The sequence below is a fragment of the Euprymna scolopes genome, chromosome 13 (assembly GCF_053919585.1).
Source record: "Euprymna scolopes isolate OS-2025 chromosome 13, ASM5391958v1, whole genome shotgun sequence".
Taxonomy (NCBI): domain Eukaryota; kingdom Metazoa; phylum Mollusca; class Cephalopoda; order Sepiida; family Sepiolidae; genus Euprymna; species Euprymna scolopes.
The window spans coordinates 16,646,969-16,668,305 of NC_136494.1; the positions used below are offsets into that span (position 1 = coordinate 16,646,969).

The 21,337-nt window shown below is 35.7% G+C and overlaps 1 protein-coding gene across 2 annotated transcripts in view; it reads right to left on the reverse strand.

Moving 5' to 3' along the window:
- LOC145291945 (uncharacterized) overlaps positions 1-21,337 on the reverse strand; it is a 1,383,621-nt gene that overhangs the window by 556,655 nt on the left and 805,629 nt on the right. For both annotated transcript variants that reach the window (XM_080137871.1, XM_080137870.1), the window contains exon 6: positions 13,118-13,264. In XM_080137871.1, the coding sequence (XP_079993997.1) occupies positions 13,118-13,264 (147 nt within the window). The remainder of the gene's footprint in view (positions 1-13,117; positions 13,265-21,337) is intronic.

Genomic DNA, 21,337 nt, shown 5'->3' on the forward strand with positions numbered 1-21,337 from the left:
CTGCGAATCTTTTCTGTTGATAAAACTGAACTTCCGGTTCGATTCATTTCACAGCCACGAATTGACGAAAGGTTTCATTTTCTGTTAACTCGATAAGTAAAAAAAAAACAAAAAACATATTTCATTTGTTTATCTTCCAAATTTTTTAATTTACACATCTTTTCTTTATTATATAAGGCCAAAAAAAAGTTTGTTGCTTGCTTTTGAGTTTTTTTTTGTTTTTGTTTTTCTATATAAGATTACTCACGCAGAGAGTGATCCGTGCTGAAATAATGTTATTATTTAAAAAGTCATTCTTAACATGGGGAGGTAAGGATGTTTTGTACCTATTCTGTACTTTAACCTTACAATTGAATAAATAAAAAAAATATATTGTAAAACGTTATTTAAACGTGGAAATATGATTTAAAAAATAGCGCGGATCGCTCTCTGCATTAGCACCATTTTTATTTATTGTTGTTGTTTCACGAATTTTCGGCCAACTATTCCTCTGGCCTTCATGAAAAGAAGTCCTTTTATAAATGTTCATTAACTTTTTCCTTTTATTATTCTTAAAGAGTAAAACTTTTCTTATTCATGAAAGGAGTTAAGCCTACGTAAATAAATAAATGTTTGTACACGTGACAAATTATCAATAAATGGTTTAGTTACTCTTTTAAAAAAATGTTTGTAAAAGTGCGAAAGGCGACGTTGTTGTATACTCCTATGCTTAATTTCTATACTTATAGGTTTTTGGATTTTTTTTTTCACTGGATTATTATTGATTGGACACTAATTAAACAGATTATTAAAAAAAATGTAAAAAAGAAATAATTATTTCGACATTTGAAAGTGGTGCTCACTTTTTAGTTACAACGTTCTGATAAATCAGTCACCCATTTTGTAAGCAATAAAAACGCGGTATATCAAAATCATAGAAAGTAAAAATAATGAGTCTCTACCGCATTTGTAAGTCAGAAATATATTTGTTTCTCAAAGAAAAAAATAGAGAGAACAGGACTTTTTTATTGTTTTCATGAAAATAAAGTTTCGAGATTTTTAATTATTTTTTTTTTTACTTATTTAGTCATTTTGTGTGTTTTTTATTTAAATTGTTTTTGTGAAAGGTGAGTTTTTTTTCAAAACTTTTGTTTTGTTTCTTTTTAATTTTTTTAAAGTATTATAAATTTCACTAACATGCTGAAGAAATGTTTAATAATTTGGTATTTTTTTAGATTAGGTCCACCTCCACAATTTTCCTTTCAATGACGACATTTATAGGTTTCCGAGTATGCTGAACACGCAAATTGCATTGAAATTTTGCGGAAATAAATAGTTGTATTATGCATTGTATTCTTCGGCGGCCATTTTTTTTACGTGCACACGCGCCATAAACAAATACACACACGTAAAAAAGATGGCCGCCAAAGATTACAATGCATAATACAACTTTTTATATCTTGATAACTACTTATTTCTGCAAAATTTTGATGCGATTTTCGTATTCAGCATAGTCGAAAACCATTTCAAGTCGTCATTTAAAAGAAAATTGAGGAGGTGGACCTAATCTAAAAATTTATCAATACAATCCCGTACGCCTCCCGATACATTGCTTCGTCAACATGCGACCATTTTATATCTCCCGAAGACACTTCCGTATTTAGAAAAAAAAAAAAAAAATCAAAAGTGACCGATTTACCAGAACGTGGTAACTAAAAAGTGAGTATCCCTTTCAAATGTTGAAATGATTTTTTTTTTCAATTTTTTTTCATAATCTGGTTAGTGTTCAATCAATAATAATCCAGTGAAAAAATTTCAAAAAACCTATCAGTATAGAAACTCCACCACGTAAGTAAATAAATAAAAAATGTTACGTACGCATGCGTTAGCCTTGACTACGGGGGTACTAAGGGAACGACCATTAAATAATTCTGCAGGTCGCCATGGAACTCAACGCCCAAGGAGTATCAAAATAGTTTTCATGATCTGAAGAAATTTTTTTTTTGAAAAGTGGGTGATCACTTTTCCATCTAAATTTAACTTAAAATGAGCACCCACTTTCTGACCACCTGAGGAAGGGGCATTTATTTTCGTGTTTATTGGCTTAAAGGTTTTTTTGACAAGGCAGTTTGGTACGCGAATGCATATTTAACAGTTTTCGTTTATGCTCACGCATAGCATAAACAAAGGCTACGTCTGTGAAATGGAAAATAGTCCCAGAGTTCAGGGGTTAATACCATGCAAAAGAAATCAAACAAAAAGACTTTTTAGCCAAGAAACACACAGAAAGAAAAATAAAATAGCATCCATTTTTTTTCTATCGAATTCATTTGCTGTTTTTATTGAAAACTATTTTCCCCCAGATTTTTGATATAATTTTCCATTAAGGGCTGTGCGTCTCACGTTCGTAAATAACAAATTTTTTTTTGTAGATTTTGGTGTGCTAAAAACGAATCTGCAAACCGTTTCCGTCACAAAAAAATAGTTTTTATGATATGAAGAAATTACTTTTTCGAAAAAAGTGGCGATCACTTTTCCATGTAAATTTAACTTAAAATGAGCACCCACTTTCTAGCCACCTGAGAGAGGGGGGATTTTTTCCCATGTTTATTGGCTAAACAGCTTTCGTTTATGCTTACGCATAGCGTAAACGAAGGCTACGGCTGTTAAATGGAAAATAGTCCCAGAGTTCAGGGGTTATTATCATGCAAAAGAAATCAAAAAAACTTTTTAGCCAAGAAACAGAAAAATGCCCCTCTCTCAGGTGGCCAGAAAGTGGGTGCTCATTCTAAGTTAAATTTAGATTGAAAAGTGATCACCCACTTTGCGAAAAAGTAATTTCATGAATGTCATGAAAACTTTTTTTTTGCTACGTAAACGGTTTGCAGATTCGTTTTTAGCACACCGAAATCTACAATAAAATATTTCGTTATATATGAACGTGAAACGGGCCTTAAAGTAAAATAATACCGGATTTTTTTGAGCAGATTTGCCGTTTAGTTGTACAAATATCCTCAAACCAGGTAATCACTAAAAGGGATTTTTAAAAGTCGTCACCTATATCGAGCAAAAGTTTAAAACCACCGATTATATGTCAGCCTAAATCATGGTAACATATATTGAGTGAGTTCCTAACAGTATTTTTAGTTTAAACTCATTTTCCCATAATTTCCCCAAACTTAACGTGTTCGATACAGTCTGCCGCCATTTGTATTTTTCAGATATACCGATAAACATTGAATGTTTTTGAACCGATTATACATTACATAAAAACACTAACATCTTATCCAGTTAGGTAGAACACTTACTTTTCTTGCCTTTGATAACATTTATTTGTTATATATTTATTTTTTGACAACTTCTTTGTATCTGTGTTTAGTAATATAAACCCTTTTCATTTAATGTAACGTTTAGTCGGCTCGAAAAACAGTGTTTATTGGTGTATTTGAAAGCTACAAATGGTGGTGGACACTGTTGATTACTTTAAGTTAGAGAAAGTGAGTTAGAACTAAAAAAAACTATACAAAATACTGTCAGAAACCTATCCATTATGCCAGCCTATGTCATGGTAACATATGTTCGGTGAGTTTCAGACACTGTTTTGTATAGTTTTTAGTTTTCAACTTACTTTCCCAAACTTAACGTATTCAACAGAATTCGCGACCATTTCTGTTTTTTGGGCCAATTAAACATTTTACATTACATAAAAACACTAAACAATTATCCAATTAGGTAGAAACGTAAATTACCTTACCTTTGCTTTCATTTATTTGTTTTTGGACGACTTTTTCGAATCTGTGTATAGTAACCCCCCTCCCCCACCATCAACCAAATATTAATTACTAAATCACATTTTTTAAAACAACAACACAAAAAAAGCATTTAGCGTTTCAACATTTTTGCTACGTTCGGCTTCATCCACTGATTGTTGGTCAAGTCCAAAACATGAATGATTGACAGAAACTCTCGAGGATCCAGATCAAATTCTGCAAGAGTACCATTTTTTTCAGTTTCGCCTTCTTTTTCACTTTTTGCAGTGGATTGCTGTACTAATATAAGAAACATGCATTTTCTCTTTTTATTAAATTTTTCCATTACACCAAATTGAGCCACTGCAACGCGTGGCAGGGTACAGCTAGTATATATATATATATTTATATACACATATACCAAAGCGGACAATATATCTGATATATAAATAGGCGCTTGTTATTCCAATTTGCCTCTACCTCAACGAAAATATTCACCAGAGATCAAACACTAGGATGATTTCGGTCGTCAAATGAACTCACTTCCGCTTGGTCGATATATAAAAAAAGAGAAAGACTAAAACGAATCTTCTGTTCATCTTGCTTCCTCTACAATGTCCCTTTCTTTGCCAAATCAATTTCCCTCTGTTCTGATTGGATTTGGTGAATTGAAAGGGAGGTGGGCTGGAGGAAGAGGGCATGAACCTAGTCACAATTGGTTCGGATTTCACATGATTCGTGAAGTACTGTCCGATAAAGAATAGCGTTGCCAGGTAAAGACACGTCTGCAATCATCGGACGGACGTGGTGCAGACTTATTTTGTCTTTAAGTAGCTCAGCGCTGCGCGGACGAAGACGAAAGTTGGTAATGGGGGAGCTGAATGTTCGTGGCTGACGTCAGCAAAAATAATATGGAACTTAGGAAAGAATGAAAGACTTGCTTTTTTAGGATAAATCAATTCTTTAAATGATGCTGATTGGCTGTCAAACTGATACGCCGGCTTTGTCAATCCAGCAAACCCAACGGCAGTCGAAAAGGACTTTCTTGGTTCGGATTTCGATGTCTGGAAAGCCGAGAAGCAGAAATAATTCTTATTTATTAAACAAAAATTATTTCTGAATTTTTGAGATGGGGATTAATTACGCATGTTTGGATTCTTCGGACTACTATTCTCATATTGAGTATTACTTGCACAATTTTCGCAAGGACTCGTGTCTTAATGGATAATGTATTTGGCAGAAATCGAATTATAAATTTACTTTTCTTGATGTTGAAGTTTAAATTTTCAGTGCGAGTGACACGCAAAATACAATTGCGAATTATTTAGGACTTAACCCAGTCATGGCTTATTGATAAAGAGCATGCTACCCCCGTGACTAAATAAAGGGTCCCATTCAAAATTCCGTGCAGATTCCCAAGGTCCAGCAGAAAACAGCCGACAGAGCTCAACAGTAAACAGCTGACAGAGCTCAACCTTTCTTAAAAGTGCACGCCTGTGGAACTCTTCCGTTTGCCTGTTTCCCACCTGACTACAACTTGGATGTCTTCAAGTCCAACATAAACAAATTCCTGATAAACTGACCCCTTAAGACACTTTATCAGATCTCCATTACTAACGATTACTACGATATTATCCCATTGATAACTGTACACTCAATAACCCTTATTCCCAAGTGGCTTCCGGGCCTTGATAAGTGGTGATTTTCATGTAAAAAAAAAAGAAAAGAAAACAGCCGACAGAGCCCAACAGAAAACAGCCGCCATAGCTCAAGATACGTCTTAAAGTCGAGGGGTTATATCAACCGAAACCTTGCGAAATTCACTCAAGATCAGAAAAATAGCCGAATAACCCAACTAATACTAATAAAATTCAAACACGCCGGTCATTTCATAAAAAGTTGAAATATCCGAATTTTAAAACATCTCCTGTTCTATGGTGGCAAATTTAAGGTTTTACACTTAGCATAAAGGACTGCTCTTCGTAAGTGTAGGCGAAAGCTTTTAGCACCTAGTAATGTAAGCAAATACAACAACAATTTCCCATATGGCGAACACTATGGTGTTCTGGGAAAATTGCTGACTACACATATATGCGATGTGCGTACGGAATATTCTATTTTTATTTGCATTTTGCTTTCACTCCAAATAAGTCGTGTTGCCACTTGGACCTGAGGTGCTACTAACTGGAATCATGTCTACCGGAGATAGATGTGGGGAGTTAAGTCGCGAGAATCTATTCGAATTAAATTTAAGCTTTTGAAGCTTCGTATAGGGAGAGAAGGAAGAAACAGGGAGAAAATTCTAAAATCTAGCAGTCCGTATCACATCTAGCAACCCTTACAAGGAAGGGGCGGGATTTTATACTTGTCGGGTTAGTTGAGGGAGCACAAGTTCCACAAGTTTATCATAACATATTACATTAAAGTACTTGTAAAACAATCACAGGTACAACACCAGTGCGAGAGGTTAAATGTTGGAGCAGTGCTGATAGTGAGGGGCCTATTAGATTTTAGACTCTCTTTTTGGAACCTGTCCAAAACTGGGTAGACTAGTGGTAGATGCATCAGTCCAGATGTGGCAACTATACTCCATTCGTTAGTGAATTGTGGCTTCTTAATGATATAGCACGGCAGGGAGAGGTCACTGATTTTCAGCAGCCTTTGCGATGTCCTCAGTATATTTGTTACAATTCATATTTCCTGTAAATATAAGCTAAAGAGTTTGAATGATGATTGATGATCTCTCAGCGTTATCAACCAAACGATTCCAGTTAGTACCCACCCACGTCCAAGTAGCAATACGACTTATTTGGAGTGAAAGCAAGTAAAAATAAAAAATAGAGTACCTGTGCGTGCAATTATGTGACACAGGTTGCGTAACCTCCAACCACACCTCTCTTGAATCGGCACTACTTTAGCCCAGTGGCTAGTAGTCCAGGATGGACTGGAAGAAATTAATTTTAATCACGAGCATTAAACGAAATCACAATATTGTTTTGTTGTTTAAATATCATGATTTTGTTATTTCAACCCTATTTATTCTAAATATGCACGTATACTAGTTTTGGCTTTGAGCAAAGCGTAGTACATGTTCTAGTAATTCATGTTTCTTATTTTTCCCTAACCCTAACCCTGAACTGCCCAAGACTTACTTTAAGGTTAAAAAAAAAGTAAAAAAGGGGGTAAAAATGATTTTTAAAAAAAGGAAAAAATTAAGTAAAAAACGGAGAGAGTCAAAAGTAAAATAGGTACAAAAAGAAAAGTAAAAAATTAAAAGTTAAAGGAAAAAAAAGGAAAAAAAAATTTAAAAAAGAAAGTTAAAAAGTAAAAAGGTAAAAAGGTAAAATTAAAGTAAAAAAAGGAAAAAATGAGTAAAAAAAAGGAAAAAATGAGTAAAAAAAGGAAAAATGAGTAAAAAAAGGAAAAATGAGTAAAAAAAGGAAAAAAATTTAAAAAAGAAAGTTAAAAAGTAAAAAGGTAAAAAAAGGTAAAATTAAAGTAAAAAAAGAAAAAATGAGTAAAAAAAGGAAAAAATGAGTAAAAAAAGGAAAAAAAGTAAAAAAAAAAATTAAAGAGTAAAAAGTAAAAAAGATAAAAGTAAAAAAGGTAACAAAAATAAAAGTAACAGTAAAAAAGCAAAAAAGTTAAAAATAAAAAAATAGGTAAAAAGGAGTTACTTAAAGGTAAAAAAACAGTAAAAAAGGAGGTAAAATGGATGTCATAAAAGGAGGTAAAAATTGTTTTATAAAAAAAGGAAAAAAATTAAAAAACGTAAAAAGTAAAATAGGTACAAAAAGAAAAGTAAAACGTTAAAAGTTAAAGAAAAAAAAAAGAAAAAATTGAGTAAAAAAAGAGTAAAAGTAAAAAAGTAAAAAAAATAAAAGTAAAACAAAAGCTAACAAAAAGAAAAGTAATAGGAGGAAAAAGCAAAAAAGTTAAGTAAAAAAAAAATGAGTAAAAAAGGTTTTTAAAAAAGTAAATGTTAAAAAAAAGTAAATGTTAAAAAAAAGTAAATGTTAAAAAAAAGTAAATGTTAAAAAAAAGTAAATGTTAAAAAAAAGTAAATGTTAAAAAAAAGTAAATGTTAAAAAAAAGTAAATGTTAAAAAAAAGTAAATGTTAAAAAAAAGTAAATGTTAAGAAAAAGTAAATGTTAAAAAAAGTAAATGTTAAAAAAAAGTAAATGTTAAAAAAAGTAAATGTTAAAAAAAGTAAATGTTAAAAAAAAGTAAATGTTAAAAAAAAGTAAATGTTAAAAAAAAGTAAATGTTAAAAAAAGTAAATGTTAAAAAAAAGTAAATGTTAAAAAAAAGTAAATGTTAAAAAAAAGTAAATGTTAAAAAAAAGTAAATGTTAAAAAAAAGTAAATGTTAAAAAAAAGTAAATGTTAAAAAAAGTAAATGTTAAAAAAAAGTAAATGTTAAAAAAAGTAAATGTTAAAAAAAGTAAATGTTAAAAAAAAGTAAATGTTAAAAAAAAGTAAATGTTAAAAAAAAGTAAATGTTAAAAAAAAGTAAATGTTAAAAAAAGTAAATGTTAAAAAAAGTAAATGTTAAAAAAAAGTAAATGTTAAAAAAAAGTAAATGTTAAAAAAAAGTAAATGTTAAAAAAAAGTAAATGTTAAAAAAAAGTAAATGTTAAAAAAAAGTAAATGTTAAAAAAAGTAAATGTTAAAAAAAGTAAATGTTAAAAAAAAGTAAATGTTAAAAAAAGTAAATGTTAAAAAAAAGTAAATGTTAAAAAAAAGTAAATGTTAAAAAAAAGTAAATGTTAAAAAAAGTAAATGTTAAAAAAAAGTAAATGTTAAAAAAAAGTAAATGTTAAAAAAAAGTAAATGTTAAAAAAAGTAAATGTTAAAAAAAAGTAAATGTTAAAAAAAAGTAAATGTTAAAAAAAGTAAATGTTAAAAAAAAGTAAATGTTAAAAAAAGTAAATGTTAAAAAAAGTAAATGTTAAAAAAAGTAAATGTTAAAAAAAGTAAATGTTAAAAAAAGTAAATGTTAAAAAAAGTAAATGTTAAAAAAAGTAAATGTTAAAAAAAAGTAAATGTTAAAAAAAAGTAAATGTTAAAAAAAAGTAAATGTTAAAAAAAAGTAAATGTTAAAAAAAAGTAAATGTTAAAAAAAAGTAAATGTTAAAAAAAAGTAAATGTTAAAAAAAAGTAAATGTTAAAAAAAAGTAAATGTTAAAAAAAAGTAAATGTTAAAAAAAAGTAAATGTTAAAAAAAAGTAAATGTTAAAAAAAAGTAAATGTTAAAAAAAAGTAAATGTTAAAAAAGTACCAAAAAAACCGTAAACACCTTAAGAAACGTAAAAAAGGCCAAAAAGTTAAAAAAAAAATGTATACAATGAGTAAAATCCAGAGTAAAATAAGGAGTAAAATAAGGAATAAATAGTGTAAAAAATATTGGATTTATTATTAACATTTTATAAATAAGTATGTACTACACACTTGCAGAGATTTCCGATAATGACTGTAACCTTAACCTACTCACTGATTGAAAGAAAGAAACTCCTAATGAAGCTCCTGCTTAACTTTAATGCTAACTGACCTCAGTTCATTTGTTTTAGCGTAGCTGTTGACTGATATTTGTATATTTCCAGCACAACGGCATTGAATCAGCATTATCACGAAAACTTATGAATGAAAGTTGCCGAGTCCGTTTTATACAGTTAAGTACTTGAACGCAACAATCGTAATTGCACTTAATCCATTAAGTGGCAGTCGTAATTATCCGCATTTCATTAAAAACAGAATGAGATGCATGTTCAACGAAAGAAAAATCTATAAGAAGGAAATAACCAATTTTATACTACTACGACTACCACCATCAGTAATGTTTTTAATGTAAGCAGTGTTTTCTGGTTGTATGTCTCTCCGTATTTTGAATATTTTTGTAAGAGAGATAATTACATGGAAACTTCCAGCATCAAATGGCGTTGATGTTTTAGAGAGTAGATACTACACTTTGATCTTAACGAAAAGGTCATGTAGGCATAAAAATGTTTTTGTGATTAGGCCTGTTTAAATATATATATCGTGACACCCTGGACTGATGATTCCCGAAAGGATGAAGCACTAGTGTCTGTAGGTATTTAATAATTATCATAGTAAATAATTGTCGGATCTTTTAAGAAACTAGTTTCTTATCGTTGAATATTTTCAGTTGAATTAAAGTCGGTCAATTTAGTTCGTATGTGGAGATAGTCATATAATGATTAGATCACTCTGACAGACGTTAAAAACACTTACAATTAAATGATATTTCTCGCGGTTAACGGTGGCCGAATGGATTATGCCCTTGCTAATGAAGCCAGTCGTAACATCTCTTGCCGGGTTTGAATCTATCGACCGGTGATAATCGTGACACCTTGCACTGATGATTCCCGAAAGGATGAAACACTGTGTCTAGGTATTTAATAATTATTATTGTAAATAATATATAAAATTAAACAACTCATTTTTGGAATGAGTAATTTTGCTTTTAACTTTTTCATACCAATAATATTGTTAGGTCTTCGTCCCTTTGTATGTCCGCAAGAACAAAAATGTTAGCGCGTCGATACTATTGTGACGATATTTCGGAAATAGTAATCCTAAATTAGGCATGAAAACAATGGTATCTACGTATTCGTCGTATTTTTAAGATGATTATATCCGAAAATTACAAAAATCAATGAAGTAGAAAATTATTTTAAAAAAAATAAAACTAGAATTTGATGGAAACGATCGAGAGCAGAGTTCACAAGGGAGTAAATTTTCCGTTTTCATTAAAACAACATGGTGGCAATTTTATATCTGCTAACACGATTTTACTTGACTTGTTAAATAATTCAATAATATTCTGGAAAGTTCGACTTCATAATTTGGAAGCTATCATTGTGACTTATTAGAATCGACAAAAAAATCCGTTGAACCATTGTTATCTCGAAAAAAAAATTATCGACTACAAATCTCGTCCCAATTCTGCAGAAGCGCCTAAACGTTTCTAGTTATTTAAAGCAAAAGATAAAACCATATTCATTCATAAAACTTACGGAAGTTTGTTATATTCGATTGTATTACTTTTCTACTTTTTGTGCTTTTTTTATTGTAATTTGTACGCCTTGAATATTGCTATTTTCTGTTTTCTAGCGTTTTTAAGATTTGCTCGGCGACGCTCGGCATTTTCTGGCGGTTTACGCCAACTGCAGGGCAAACACAAGTGTACGTATACAAATATTCAATTTACAAAATTCACTAGTACCGAAAATTCATTTATTGAAAGCTAGAATATTTACAGGATTAGAAAAAAAATCATAACATCTCGCTTGCTCAAGTAGATTTTCGTTGAATGAAAAAAAAAGGTTTCTCTGTATTTAATTAAATTTTTTGTTCTTTTTCCTATTGAGTAGTTTCGCTTTTAAGATTTTACGTAGTGAATGGGAATTAAATTGCTACACTTTTATATAGATACATTTTCCCATTAACACAGATTAAAATAAATACATAAAATTTGTTTGGATGTGAAATGTGAAAGAACTACTTTTGGAAATGGAGAATATGGCATAAATAATTGTTATATTTTCATTTAAATTGTTTTGTTCTAACTAATTAAAAAAAAAAAGATATGCAAATTCAGTTTCTTGCCATGTGATTTTGCACGTGCCTCTTTTTCTTCAAAAGACCGAGTTCTTTCTCTCTTGCTTTGGTAGATGTGAATTTGGTTCAATAAAGCCTTGGAAAGAGGTTTTGTTTTACGTCTTAATTTACTCACAACACTACAATAACTAAGAATGTGCCACTATTAAAAATAGAAGAAGTCTGACATTTTATCAACTAATATATTTGTACTTATAGGGCTTTTAAGATTACCTTAAAATAAAATATAGTTTTAGCGTAATGTGATAGAGTTATGTTCCCCGTCATGTTCTAAAACAAATTCAAGCATAGGATGAATTATATAAGTGAATCGACGAAAGCGTTATAGTTTAGTTATCATCGCCTTCGTTAAGGCGATCGACACCCCCTGTAATGGTAGCTGTGTATAAATGTGAAACCAAGACTGCGCGATCCCTAACAACAATTTTCCTGAATCGACACTTCCTAAGTTCACTGGTTAGGACAAGTCCAGGACAACTGGAAACAAAATGTAGAGATAAGCGTAGAGAACACATACAGTACCTGGAATTCCCATACAGTTAGATTTATGTTTTGCAAAATAGCATTCATAGAAAGAAAGTTTTGAAATCGAATTGTATCTCTAGAAAAATAGGATTTATAGAAAGTTTTAGATTAACTATGTCTGCGGTAACATGTCATTTTTTGAGAGAAAGCGTTGTAGATGAATTATGTTTGTAGTAAGGTAGTATTTATAGAGTAACGGAGCGCAGGCACGCGTATGGTTGTTGTATGCAAATGGCAAGCCGCGCACGGGGTGACAGCAAGGAAAACAAGAAAAAAATAGAAATAGAAGAACGTGTGTGCAGCCCGATGATCACGTTTTTTTACTCGGGGACGTATTGGAAATAAATGCCGTTGTTTCAACAGTAAAAAGAGAACAGAGTTATTCCTTGTTTTCATTTTCTTTGCGACGCAGTCTACAACGTATTGGGTCCCTAGTGTCTACCTGGCAACACGTGTGTAACAGGTTACTTTACAATATGAAGAACATATAGGAAATATTTGTAATCAAATAGCATTAACATTTGTAGATTAATTTTGTTAGTTAAATAGCATTTATAGAACGTGTTGTAGATGAATTGTTAGTAAAATAGCATTTATAAAAATAGATGAATTATTAGTAAAATAGCACTTATTAAAATTGTAGATGAATTGTTAGTATAATAGCACTTATTAAAATTGTAGATGAATTGTTAGTATAATAGCACTTATTAAAATTGTAGATGAATTGTTAGTATAATAGCACTTATTAAAATTGTAGATGAATTGTTATTAAAACAGCGTTTATAAACATTGTAGATGAATTGGTAGTAAAATAGCATTTATAGAAAGTGTTATAGATGAATTATGTTAGTAAAATAGCATTTCTAAAAAAAGTGTTGTAGAAATATGTCTTGACAAAATGTCGATTAATTATATCTGTAGAAAATAATATAGATACTATCTTGAAGAATAATTATTAAGTGGGGCAGGTTATTTCAATATTCCATAAGAATCTTTCACTTAGTGATACATGTTTCAGCAATCTTTCCCATTAATTGCTGAAACAAATTCGTCGCAAGCCTAAAAATAAGTTTGTGTTCCCAATTAAATATCTTAAATCACAGGAAGTGGGCAATCGCCAACTATATTTTAATGCCAATATAAAAACAAGCCATGTGGTAATCACGTTCTCAAAGTCAGAACAGTACACGAGTTATGTAAAAAGATGAAAAATATTAGCTTACCTGAATTGTTCTTTTGATTTACCCGGAAGCAGATTAATGCAGATGATTGTTTGTTTAGCACCGACCGGAAGTTCGGTTTTTAAACATTCACGCATGTGGTACAGGTCACTGGTTTTGCAGCACATCACTTCCATATCTGTCAAAACCCTAGAACAAATCAAAAACTATAATATATTACATACGATATAATATGGAAAACAATTATAAAGAAAATGTCTCATCCATCGATTGTAATGACTAACAAAACACCACCTGAAAGTAACCTCTTCAAACCTCTCGGCGTTACATTCACAAGCAACAGTAACTGGAAATAATAGATTGTGGATATTGCCAAGTCTGCTGCGAAGAAGATAGACTCTTCCGTATTAGAATGTTACTCATAGCTAGGAGTATCCTGTATCATTACAAAACCACTATTTACCCACATATGGAGGATTATTGTCACATTTGGGCTGATGCGTCTGCCACTCGTCTCTCATTCTTCAATTTTTTTTTAAGTTGACAAACTAATAGGTCCCGAATTAGCAATCAAACGAACTCTCGTCCCATCGTTGAAGTGTAGCATCTCGGCGCCTGTTTTACAAATATTTTAATTGAATTTGCTCTGACGAATGCAATGCACTTGTAGCCGTTCGACATAAATACCGCTGACTTTCCTGATAAGGGGCAAAGCCCCAACCCTACACTATAGAGGCCCCTAAATGCCGAAAAGCCTTCTACTCGAATAGGTTTTTTACTCGAACTGCTAAACTTCGGAAATCACTCCTGGGTCTTTATTTCCCTGACATGCATAAGTTCAAGAGTAATGTAAACAAACATCTTTCTAATTAACTGCCGACATAGTATCAGTGTAAATTTGGTCCAAATAGTAACGCTTTACGCCAAGACAAACTATGTTAAGACAAAAACATAATATACTATATATGTGACTAGCCTGAGTGCCCGGCGTTGTCCGGGTGTTTGGAGGTGGGTGTTGAGCAAAAACAGTTGTAAACAGACAGGCAGGAAGGCTCGAACCTGTGACGCGAAGGCGGAAACGAAAGTGAAAGAAAACCTAACGCCTTACCGCTACTCCATCACGCGACCGGAAGTTCGGAACGTTAAAATTAGGCAAAGTCAATTCAACAGATACGATGACTTGTAAAAATGGCTCGCAAAAAATCGACCCCTTCTTGTAAAATCTGCCCAGTTGAGGGTGAAGGAATTAATACTTTTGGACAATTCTTGGATAGTTGTCGTCCGAGACGTCGGGCTTTAAAATGATACAAACCGCATGAAAATCCGTCGCCGCCGTCGAAAGTTTTAAGCAGGCATACAAACATACATACATTTAAATAGACAGGTGAGGTTTGTATTATAGATACCATTTTAAAGCGAAGTTCTAAAACTTCAAGAGATTATCTCAAAGTCTCGGCCACCTATTAAAATAATGGAATTTGGAATGTGAAAAAAATACCCATTCAAATCTTTAAAAATACAACTTTTCGCAGTTATTACAAAATTAGCATACAAATGAGAAAACTTATTTGAATTACAGCAAATAAGAGTTCAATAAAATCAGCATTGAAATTCGATTGCAATTAGTCGATACCCGACACCAACCTTGGAAAGTCTTTGTATCATTTGGATGAAACATTGATATATACTTTTAAAGTTTCAGATGTACTTCATCTCAGACTATCATTTAGTTTATTTTATTTGTCACACACGCAAATATACGTTTTAACATTAACTAAAAGATGTATCCGGCGTTGCTCGGTATTTAACGTAACGTTAAATTGCTTTATGAAAAAAAATGAATTAAACAAAGAAACTAACATGTACATGCGAGTGTTATGTTTTGTTAAACAGTTTACTTTTGTAAGTAAGAAAAAAAAATACTCGAGCTGAGATATAAATCAAAACCTAGTGAGTCAGCGTGACACGTTGTAGCAAAAGGTAGTAGGCAAAAATCAAGAACAAAGATAGGAAATAGCCAGTTTCACCCTGCACCGCCCACCTCTAGAAGAGAGGGATTTCTTGGCTGTAATGACCGTAGAGAAAGAAGGAGACAAAAGAAAAAAAGGCAGAAGAAAACTCGCTTCTCGCATATTCGTGGTTCGTTACAAAGAACAATCCAACCGCCAGAACCACCTACGCACAATCTGCAAAACACTTCCTGACTGCTTCCCAGCGTCCTGCCTTTATAGCGGCCAGCAATCATATTTGCATAATCACGCGATTCTGCAATAATTGCATGGGGTCAAAACCAATAAAAAACAATGGACGCCATCTTGGAACTCTGAGATAAGCTCTTTGTTTCCCACCATTTCGGTTATTGTCAATTCCGCTTCACATGTGGATTAAAAATTGTTTTCAAACTTACTTATTCGTAAAGAATCTCTCAGAATAGAAAGCTATCCGGCATTTGGGGACCTCTATCACTAATGGATGGGATTTAATCGGATGTTAATACGTCAAAAGGACACCAAAGCAGTAGGTTCATCGGAACACATTCTATTGAAGTACAGTAGAACCACGGGATACGATGACCCCAGGATACGTTTTTTACTGGTTACAGTATGTGCCCCGCCTTACGCTGTTATTTATAATGTTATTTGATTATATACGTATGTATTATATACTGAAGTGTATTTTGTTACAAATTTTTTATGCCCTACCCAGGGGTTCTACTGTACTTGTTATGCAAGCAGAATTATGCAACATTGCGGCGATGGTACCGGGGTTGAAGCTGGGTGGATAGTGAGGACCTATTAGATTAGAGACATTTTAAGACTGTCTAAGAGGGAGACTAATGAAAGGCTCATAAGCACAGATGTGATAATATTGCACGCATTAGCGGACGGTAGCTTTGTGGAGATAGGATATTGACAAGTACGGGTCATTTTCTAGAAGGGGACACAATGTAATTAAAGCAGGTTTGGCATGTGTTCTGTGTATTTGTCTCATTTTATTTTAAATAATGTTAAGCTGAGGAGCGGGAACTTTGGACTTTCAGGTGACATGTTATAAGCCATGTCACTCGCCGGTTGAACTTTGTTCGTGTAATTGTACAATTATAATAATTATGCAATTGATGGAGACCACAAGACCAAAGAGTCAAATGAGCTGGAACAAATATGGAAAAGCCATAAAGAAAATTATTAAATATGCATGTTATAATAGTATTTATGGAAAAGACTGAGGCTAGCAACATTGAGAGAGAGAGAGAGAGTGAGTGAGAGAGAGTGAGTGAGTGAGTGAGAGAGAGTGAGAGAGAGTGAGAGTGAGTGAGTGAGAGTGAGTGAGTGAGTGAGAGTGAGTGAGAGAGAGTGAGTGAGTGAGAGAGAGAGAGGGTGCAGAGAAGAAAGGGCCAGCTTAATTTGTAGCATTAAATGTTCCTATGCCATTATAGACTAATAAGTGTTTTTCTTCACTTTTTTAAAACTTTCTAGCCGAGGGCGTATTCTTATTTATTCAGGTTTAACTTCACCGATTGAAATGATATTTTGTATAAATATTAAGACAACCACTAGCGATGCATATATATTTAAGGGAATAAAAGTAAATAGCAAGTCCAACAACTCCGCAAATTTCAATGAATTCGGAAAGAAATGCTTTAGTTTATTTCCGTAATGAGCTGTTTTTTCTTATTTTTATACCGATTGATACGTGTTTGTTTTGTTTACCCTTATATTTCCCATTTTATAATTTTGTCCTAACTTTAACAATTGAGACGTTTTATAACTGATGCGAACACGAGCGACGCATAATTTACAGAAGGTTACATTCAAAATATATTGCATGTGAAAGAATGATAAAAAAAAAGACTGGAAGAATTTCAAAAACTACCTGACAAATATACCCAATGAACCATGTGTAAGAGATACAAAAATTCCACTACAAAAATTGATAAACGTCTTTAAAAAGATCTCAGTTTGACTGTATAGAGATAACGGATGATTGTCTGGCATTCTTTTGAATGTCTCATCCTCAGATAAAAAAAAAAAACAAAAAATTAAATCGTTAATATGCCCAACGTAATGCAGCTCGACTGAAGCGTTATTAAAAAAAAATAAACGAAACCACGCCCTTAAGAAAAAAATAAACATGTGTTTAATAAGCAAAAAAATATGGCTAACAATACGTCCTTTCCAATAATTTGGACTTTAAAAACATTAAGACAAAATATAGAACGGTGTACAGAAAGAAGTCTTAAACAAAAGTAGCGCGTATAACGGACGACAATGATCTACTAAGCAGATATAGTATATAATTTAGAATAATCTGGGCACATTAATCTATAAGATAGGGTGACCCCAAAAAACGGGACCCAACTCTAATTAGACCCCGTTTCTTAGTGTTTTTTTCGAATGAAATCAAACTTTGGCCATAACTAGTTTATTATATTTAAACCATCACATCAAACCACAAGGGCCTTTGGCCTTTTTTCTCCGTTCTACAGCATATGTTCTAGATGGCCTCCATTTAGCTTTCTTTTTTTTTTGGGTCACCCTGTATAAAAGGCAAAGTGTGTGTTTGTATGTCTGTCAAAAACTTTCGACACACGCGACGGATCCTGACGAGATCGGTATCGTTTTAAAGCTCAACATCTCTGAGGATAAATATCGAAAACAATGCTCCAAAAATCTAATTCCCTCACCCTCAACTGGGCAGTTTTCTACTAGGAGGGATCGCTTTTTCATCGACATTTTCGCAAATCATAGTCTCCGTTGGATTGAATATCCTTAATTCAAATGCTAGCGACTTCCGGTTTTGCCATGGACGCATCGGCTAAGACATCACTTTTTTTTAACGATTTTTTTTTCATTCGGGTTACGGATTCGAGCTTGCCTGCCTACTACCACTTTTTCTTTAACACCTCTATCCAATCCAGGCCGCCTACTTTTGTTTTGACCCCCCCCCCGCTACTACCAGTTTTTTTTCGTAGTTCCTTACTACACCATCTCGACAAACCCGGGCAACGCCGGTTACCTCCGCTAATTATAAGATATGAGCATATATATATAGTCAAGGCAAAGAGTAATATTACATAGGAACTTTTTCACATAATCAATTCAATAAGGGAGAAAAATTTTTTTAGGTCATGTTTCGAAGCTAAATGCTTCTCGTCATTGCACAAATATGAAGGTAAAAAGCAGTACCAACTTTTAAAACATAGAAGGAAACAAAAAATTCCGATTGCAATTAGAAAAAATCATTATGGAGAGACAAGAATATGTACAAAAGGCTCAGAGAGGGAGAGGGGGAGGGAGAGAGAGTGAGGGGGGGAGAGAGGGAGAGGGGGGAGAGAGAGGGAGAGGGGGGAGAGAGAGGGAGAGGGGGGAGAGAGAGGGAGAGGGGGGAGAGAGAGGGAGAGGGGGGAGAGAGAGGGAGAGGGGGAGAGGGAGAGGGGGAGAGAGAGGGAGAGGGGGAGAGGGAGAGGGGGAGACGGGGGAGAGGGGGAGAGAGAGGGAGAGGGGGAGACGGGGGAGAGAGGGAGAGGGGGAGAGAGGGAGAGGGGGAGAGAGGGAGAGGGGGAGAGAGTAAGAAGCGGAGAGAGAGGGAGAGGGGGGAGAGAGAGGAAGAGGGGGAGAGAGATGGAGAGGGGGAGAGAGAGATGGAGAGGGGGAGAGAGAGATGGAGAGGGGGAGAGAGAGATGGAGAGGGGGAGAGAGAGATGGAGAGGGGGAGAGAGAGGTGGAGAGGGGGAGAGAGAGGTGGAGAGGGGGAGAGAGAGGTGGAGAGGGGGAGAGAGAGGTGGAGAGGGGGAGAGAGAGGTGGAGAGGGGGAGAGAGAGGTGGAGAGGGGGAGAGAGAGAGTGAGAAGCGGAGAGAGAGAGTGAGAAGCGGAGAGAGAGAGTGAGAAGCGGAGAGAGAGAGTGAGAAGCGGGGAGAGAGAGTGAGAAGCGGGGAGAGAGAGAGAGAGTGAGAAGCGGGGGGAGAGAGAGAGAGTGAGAAGCGGGGAGAGAGAGAGAGAGTGAGAAGCGGGGAGAGAGAGAGAGAGTGAGAAGCGGGGAGAGAGAGAGAGAGAGTGAGAAGCGGGGAGAGAGAGAGAGAGAGTGAGAAGCGGGGAGAGAGAGAGAGAGAGTGAGAAGCGGAGAGAGAGAGAGAGTGAGAAGCGGAGAGAGAGAGAGTGAGAAGCGGAGAGAGAGAGAGTGAGAAGCGGAGAGAGAGAGAGTGAGAAGCGGAGAGAGAGAGAGTGAGAAGCGGAGAGAGAGAGAGTGAGAAGCGGAGAGAGAGAGAGAGTGAGAAGCGGAGAAAGAGAGAGAGAGTGAGAAGCGGAGAGAGAGAGAGAGTGAGAAGCGGAGAGAGAGAGAGAGAGTGAGAAGCGGAGAGAGAGAGAGAGTGAGAAGCGGAGAGAGAGAGAGAGTGAGAAGCGGAGAGAGAGAGAGAGTGAGAAGCGGAGAGAGAGAGAGAGTGAGAAGCGGAGAGAGAGAGAGAGTGAGAAGCGGAGAGAGAGAGAGAGTGAGAAGCGGAGAGAGAGAGAGAGTGAGAAGCGGAGAGAGAGAGAGAGTGAGAAGCGGAGAGAGAGAGAGTGAGAAGCGGAGAGAGAGAGAGAGTGAGAAGCGGAGAGAGAGAGAGAGTGAGAAGCGGAGAGAGAGAGAGTGAGAAGCGGAGAGAGAGAGAGAGAGTGAGAAGCGGAGAGAGAGAGAGAGAGAGTGAGAAGCGGAGAGAGAGAGAGAGAGAGTGAGAAGCGGAGAGAGAGAGAGAGAGAGTGAGAAGCGGAGAGAGAGAGAGAGAGTGAGAAGCGGAGAGAGAGAGAGAGAGAGTGAGAAGCGGAGAGAGAGAGAGAGAGAGTGAGAAGCGGAGAGAGAGAGAGAGAGAGTGAGAAGCGGAGAGAGAGAGAGAGAGAGTGAGAAGCGGAGAGAGAGAGAGAGAAGCGGAGAGAGAGAGAGTAAGAAGCGGAGAGAGAGAGAGAGTAAGAAGCGGAGAGAGAGAGAGAGTAAGAAGCGGAGAGAGAGAGAGAGTGAGAAGCGGAGAGAGAGAGAGAGTAAGAAGCGGAGAGAGAGAGAGAGTAAGAAGCGGAGAGAGAGAGAGTAAGAAGCGGAGAGAGAGAGAGTGAAGAAGCGGAGAGAGAGAGAGAGTAAGAAGCGGAGAGAGAGAGAGAGTGAGAAGCGGAGAGAGAGAGAGAGTGAGAAGCGGAGAGAGAGAGAGAGTGAGAAGCGGAGAGAGAGAGAGAGAGTGAGAAGCGGAGAGAGAGAGAGAGTGAGAAGCGGAGAGAGAGAGAGAGAGTGAGAAGCGGAGAGAGAGAGAGAGAGAGTGAGAAGCGGAGAGAGAGAGAGAGAGAGTGAGAAGCGGAGAGAGAGAGAGAGAGAGTGAGAAGCGGAGAGAGAGAGAGAGAGAGAGAAGCGGAGAGAGAGAGAGAGAGAGAGAAGCGGAGAGAGAGAGAGAGAGAGAAGCGGAGAGAGAGAGAGAGAGTGAGAAGCGGAGAGAGAGAGAGAGAGTGAGAAGCGGAGAGAGAGAGAGAGTGAGAAGCGGAGAGAGAGAGAGAGAGAGTGAGAAGCGGAGAGAGAGAGAGAGAGTGAGAAGCGGAGAGAGAGAGAGAGAGTGAGAAGCGGAGAGAGAGTGAGAAGCGGAGAGAGAGAGAGAGTGTGAGAAGCGGAGAGAGAGAGAGAGTGAGAAGCGGAGAGAGAGAGAGAGTGAGAAGCGGAGAGAGAGAGAGAGAGTGAGAAGCGGAGAGAGAGAGAGAGAGAGAGAGGAGAGAGAGAGAGAGTGAGAAGCGGAGAGAGAGAGAGAGTGAGAAGCGGAGAGAGAGAGAGAGAGTGAGAAGCGGAGAGAGAGAGTGAGAAGCGGAGAGAGAGAGAGAGAGTGAGAAGCGGAGAGAGAGAGAGAGAGTGAGAAGCGGAGAGAGAGAGAGAGAGTGAGAAGCGGAGAGAGAGAGAGAGAAAGCGGAGAGAGAGAGAGAGAGTGAGAAGCGGAGAGAGAGAGAGAGAGTGAGAAGCGGAGAGAGAGAGAGAAGTGAGAAGCGGAGAGAGAGAGAGAGAGAGAGTGAGAAGCGGAGAGAGAGAGAGAGAGTGAGAAGCGGAGAGAGAGAGAGAGAGTGAGAAGCGGAGAGAGAGAGAGAGAGTGAGAAGCGGAGAGAGAGAGAGAGGGGTGAGAAGCGGAGAGAGAGAGAGAGAGTGAGAAGCGGAGAGAGAGAGAGAGAGTGAGAAGCGGAGAGAGAGAGAGAGTGAGAAGCGGAGAGAGAGAGAGAGTGAGAAGCGAGAGAGAGAGAGTGAGAAGCGGAGAGAGAGAGAGA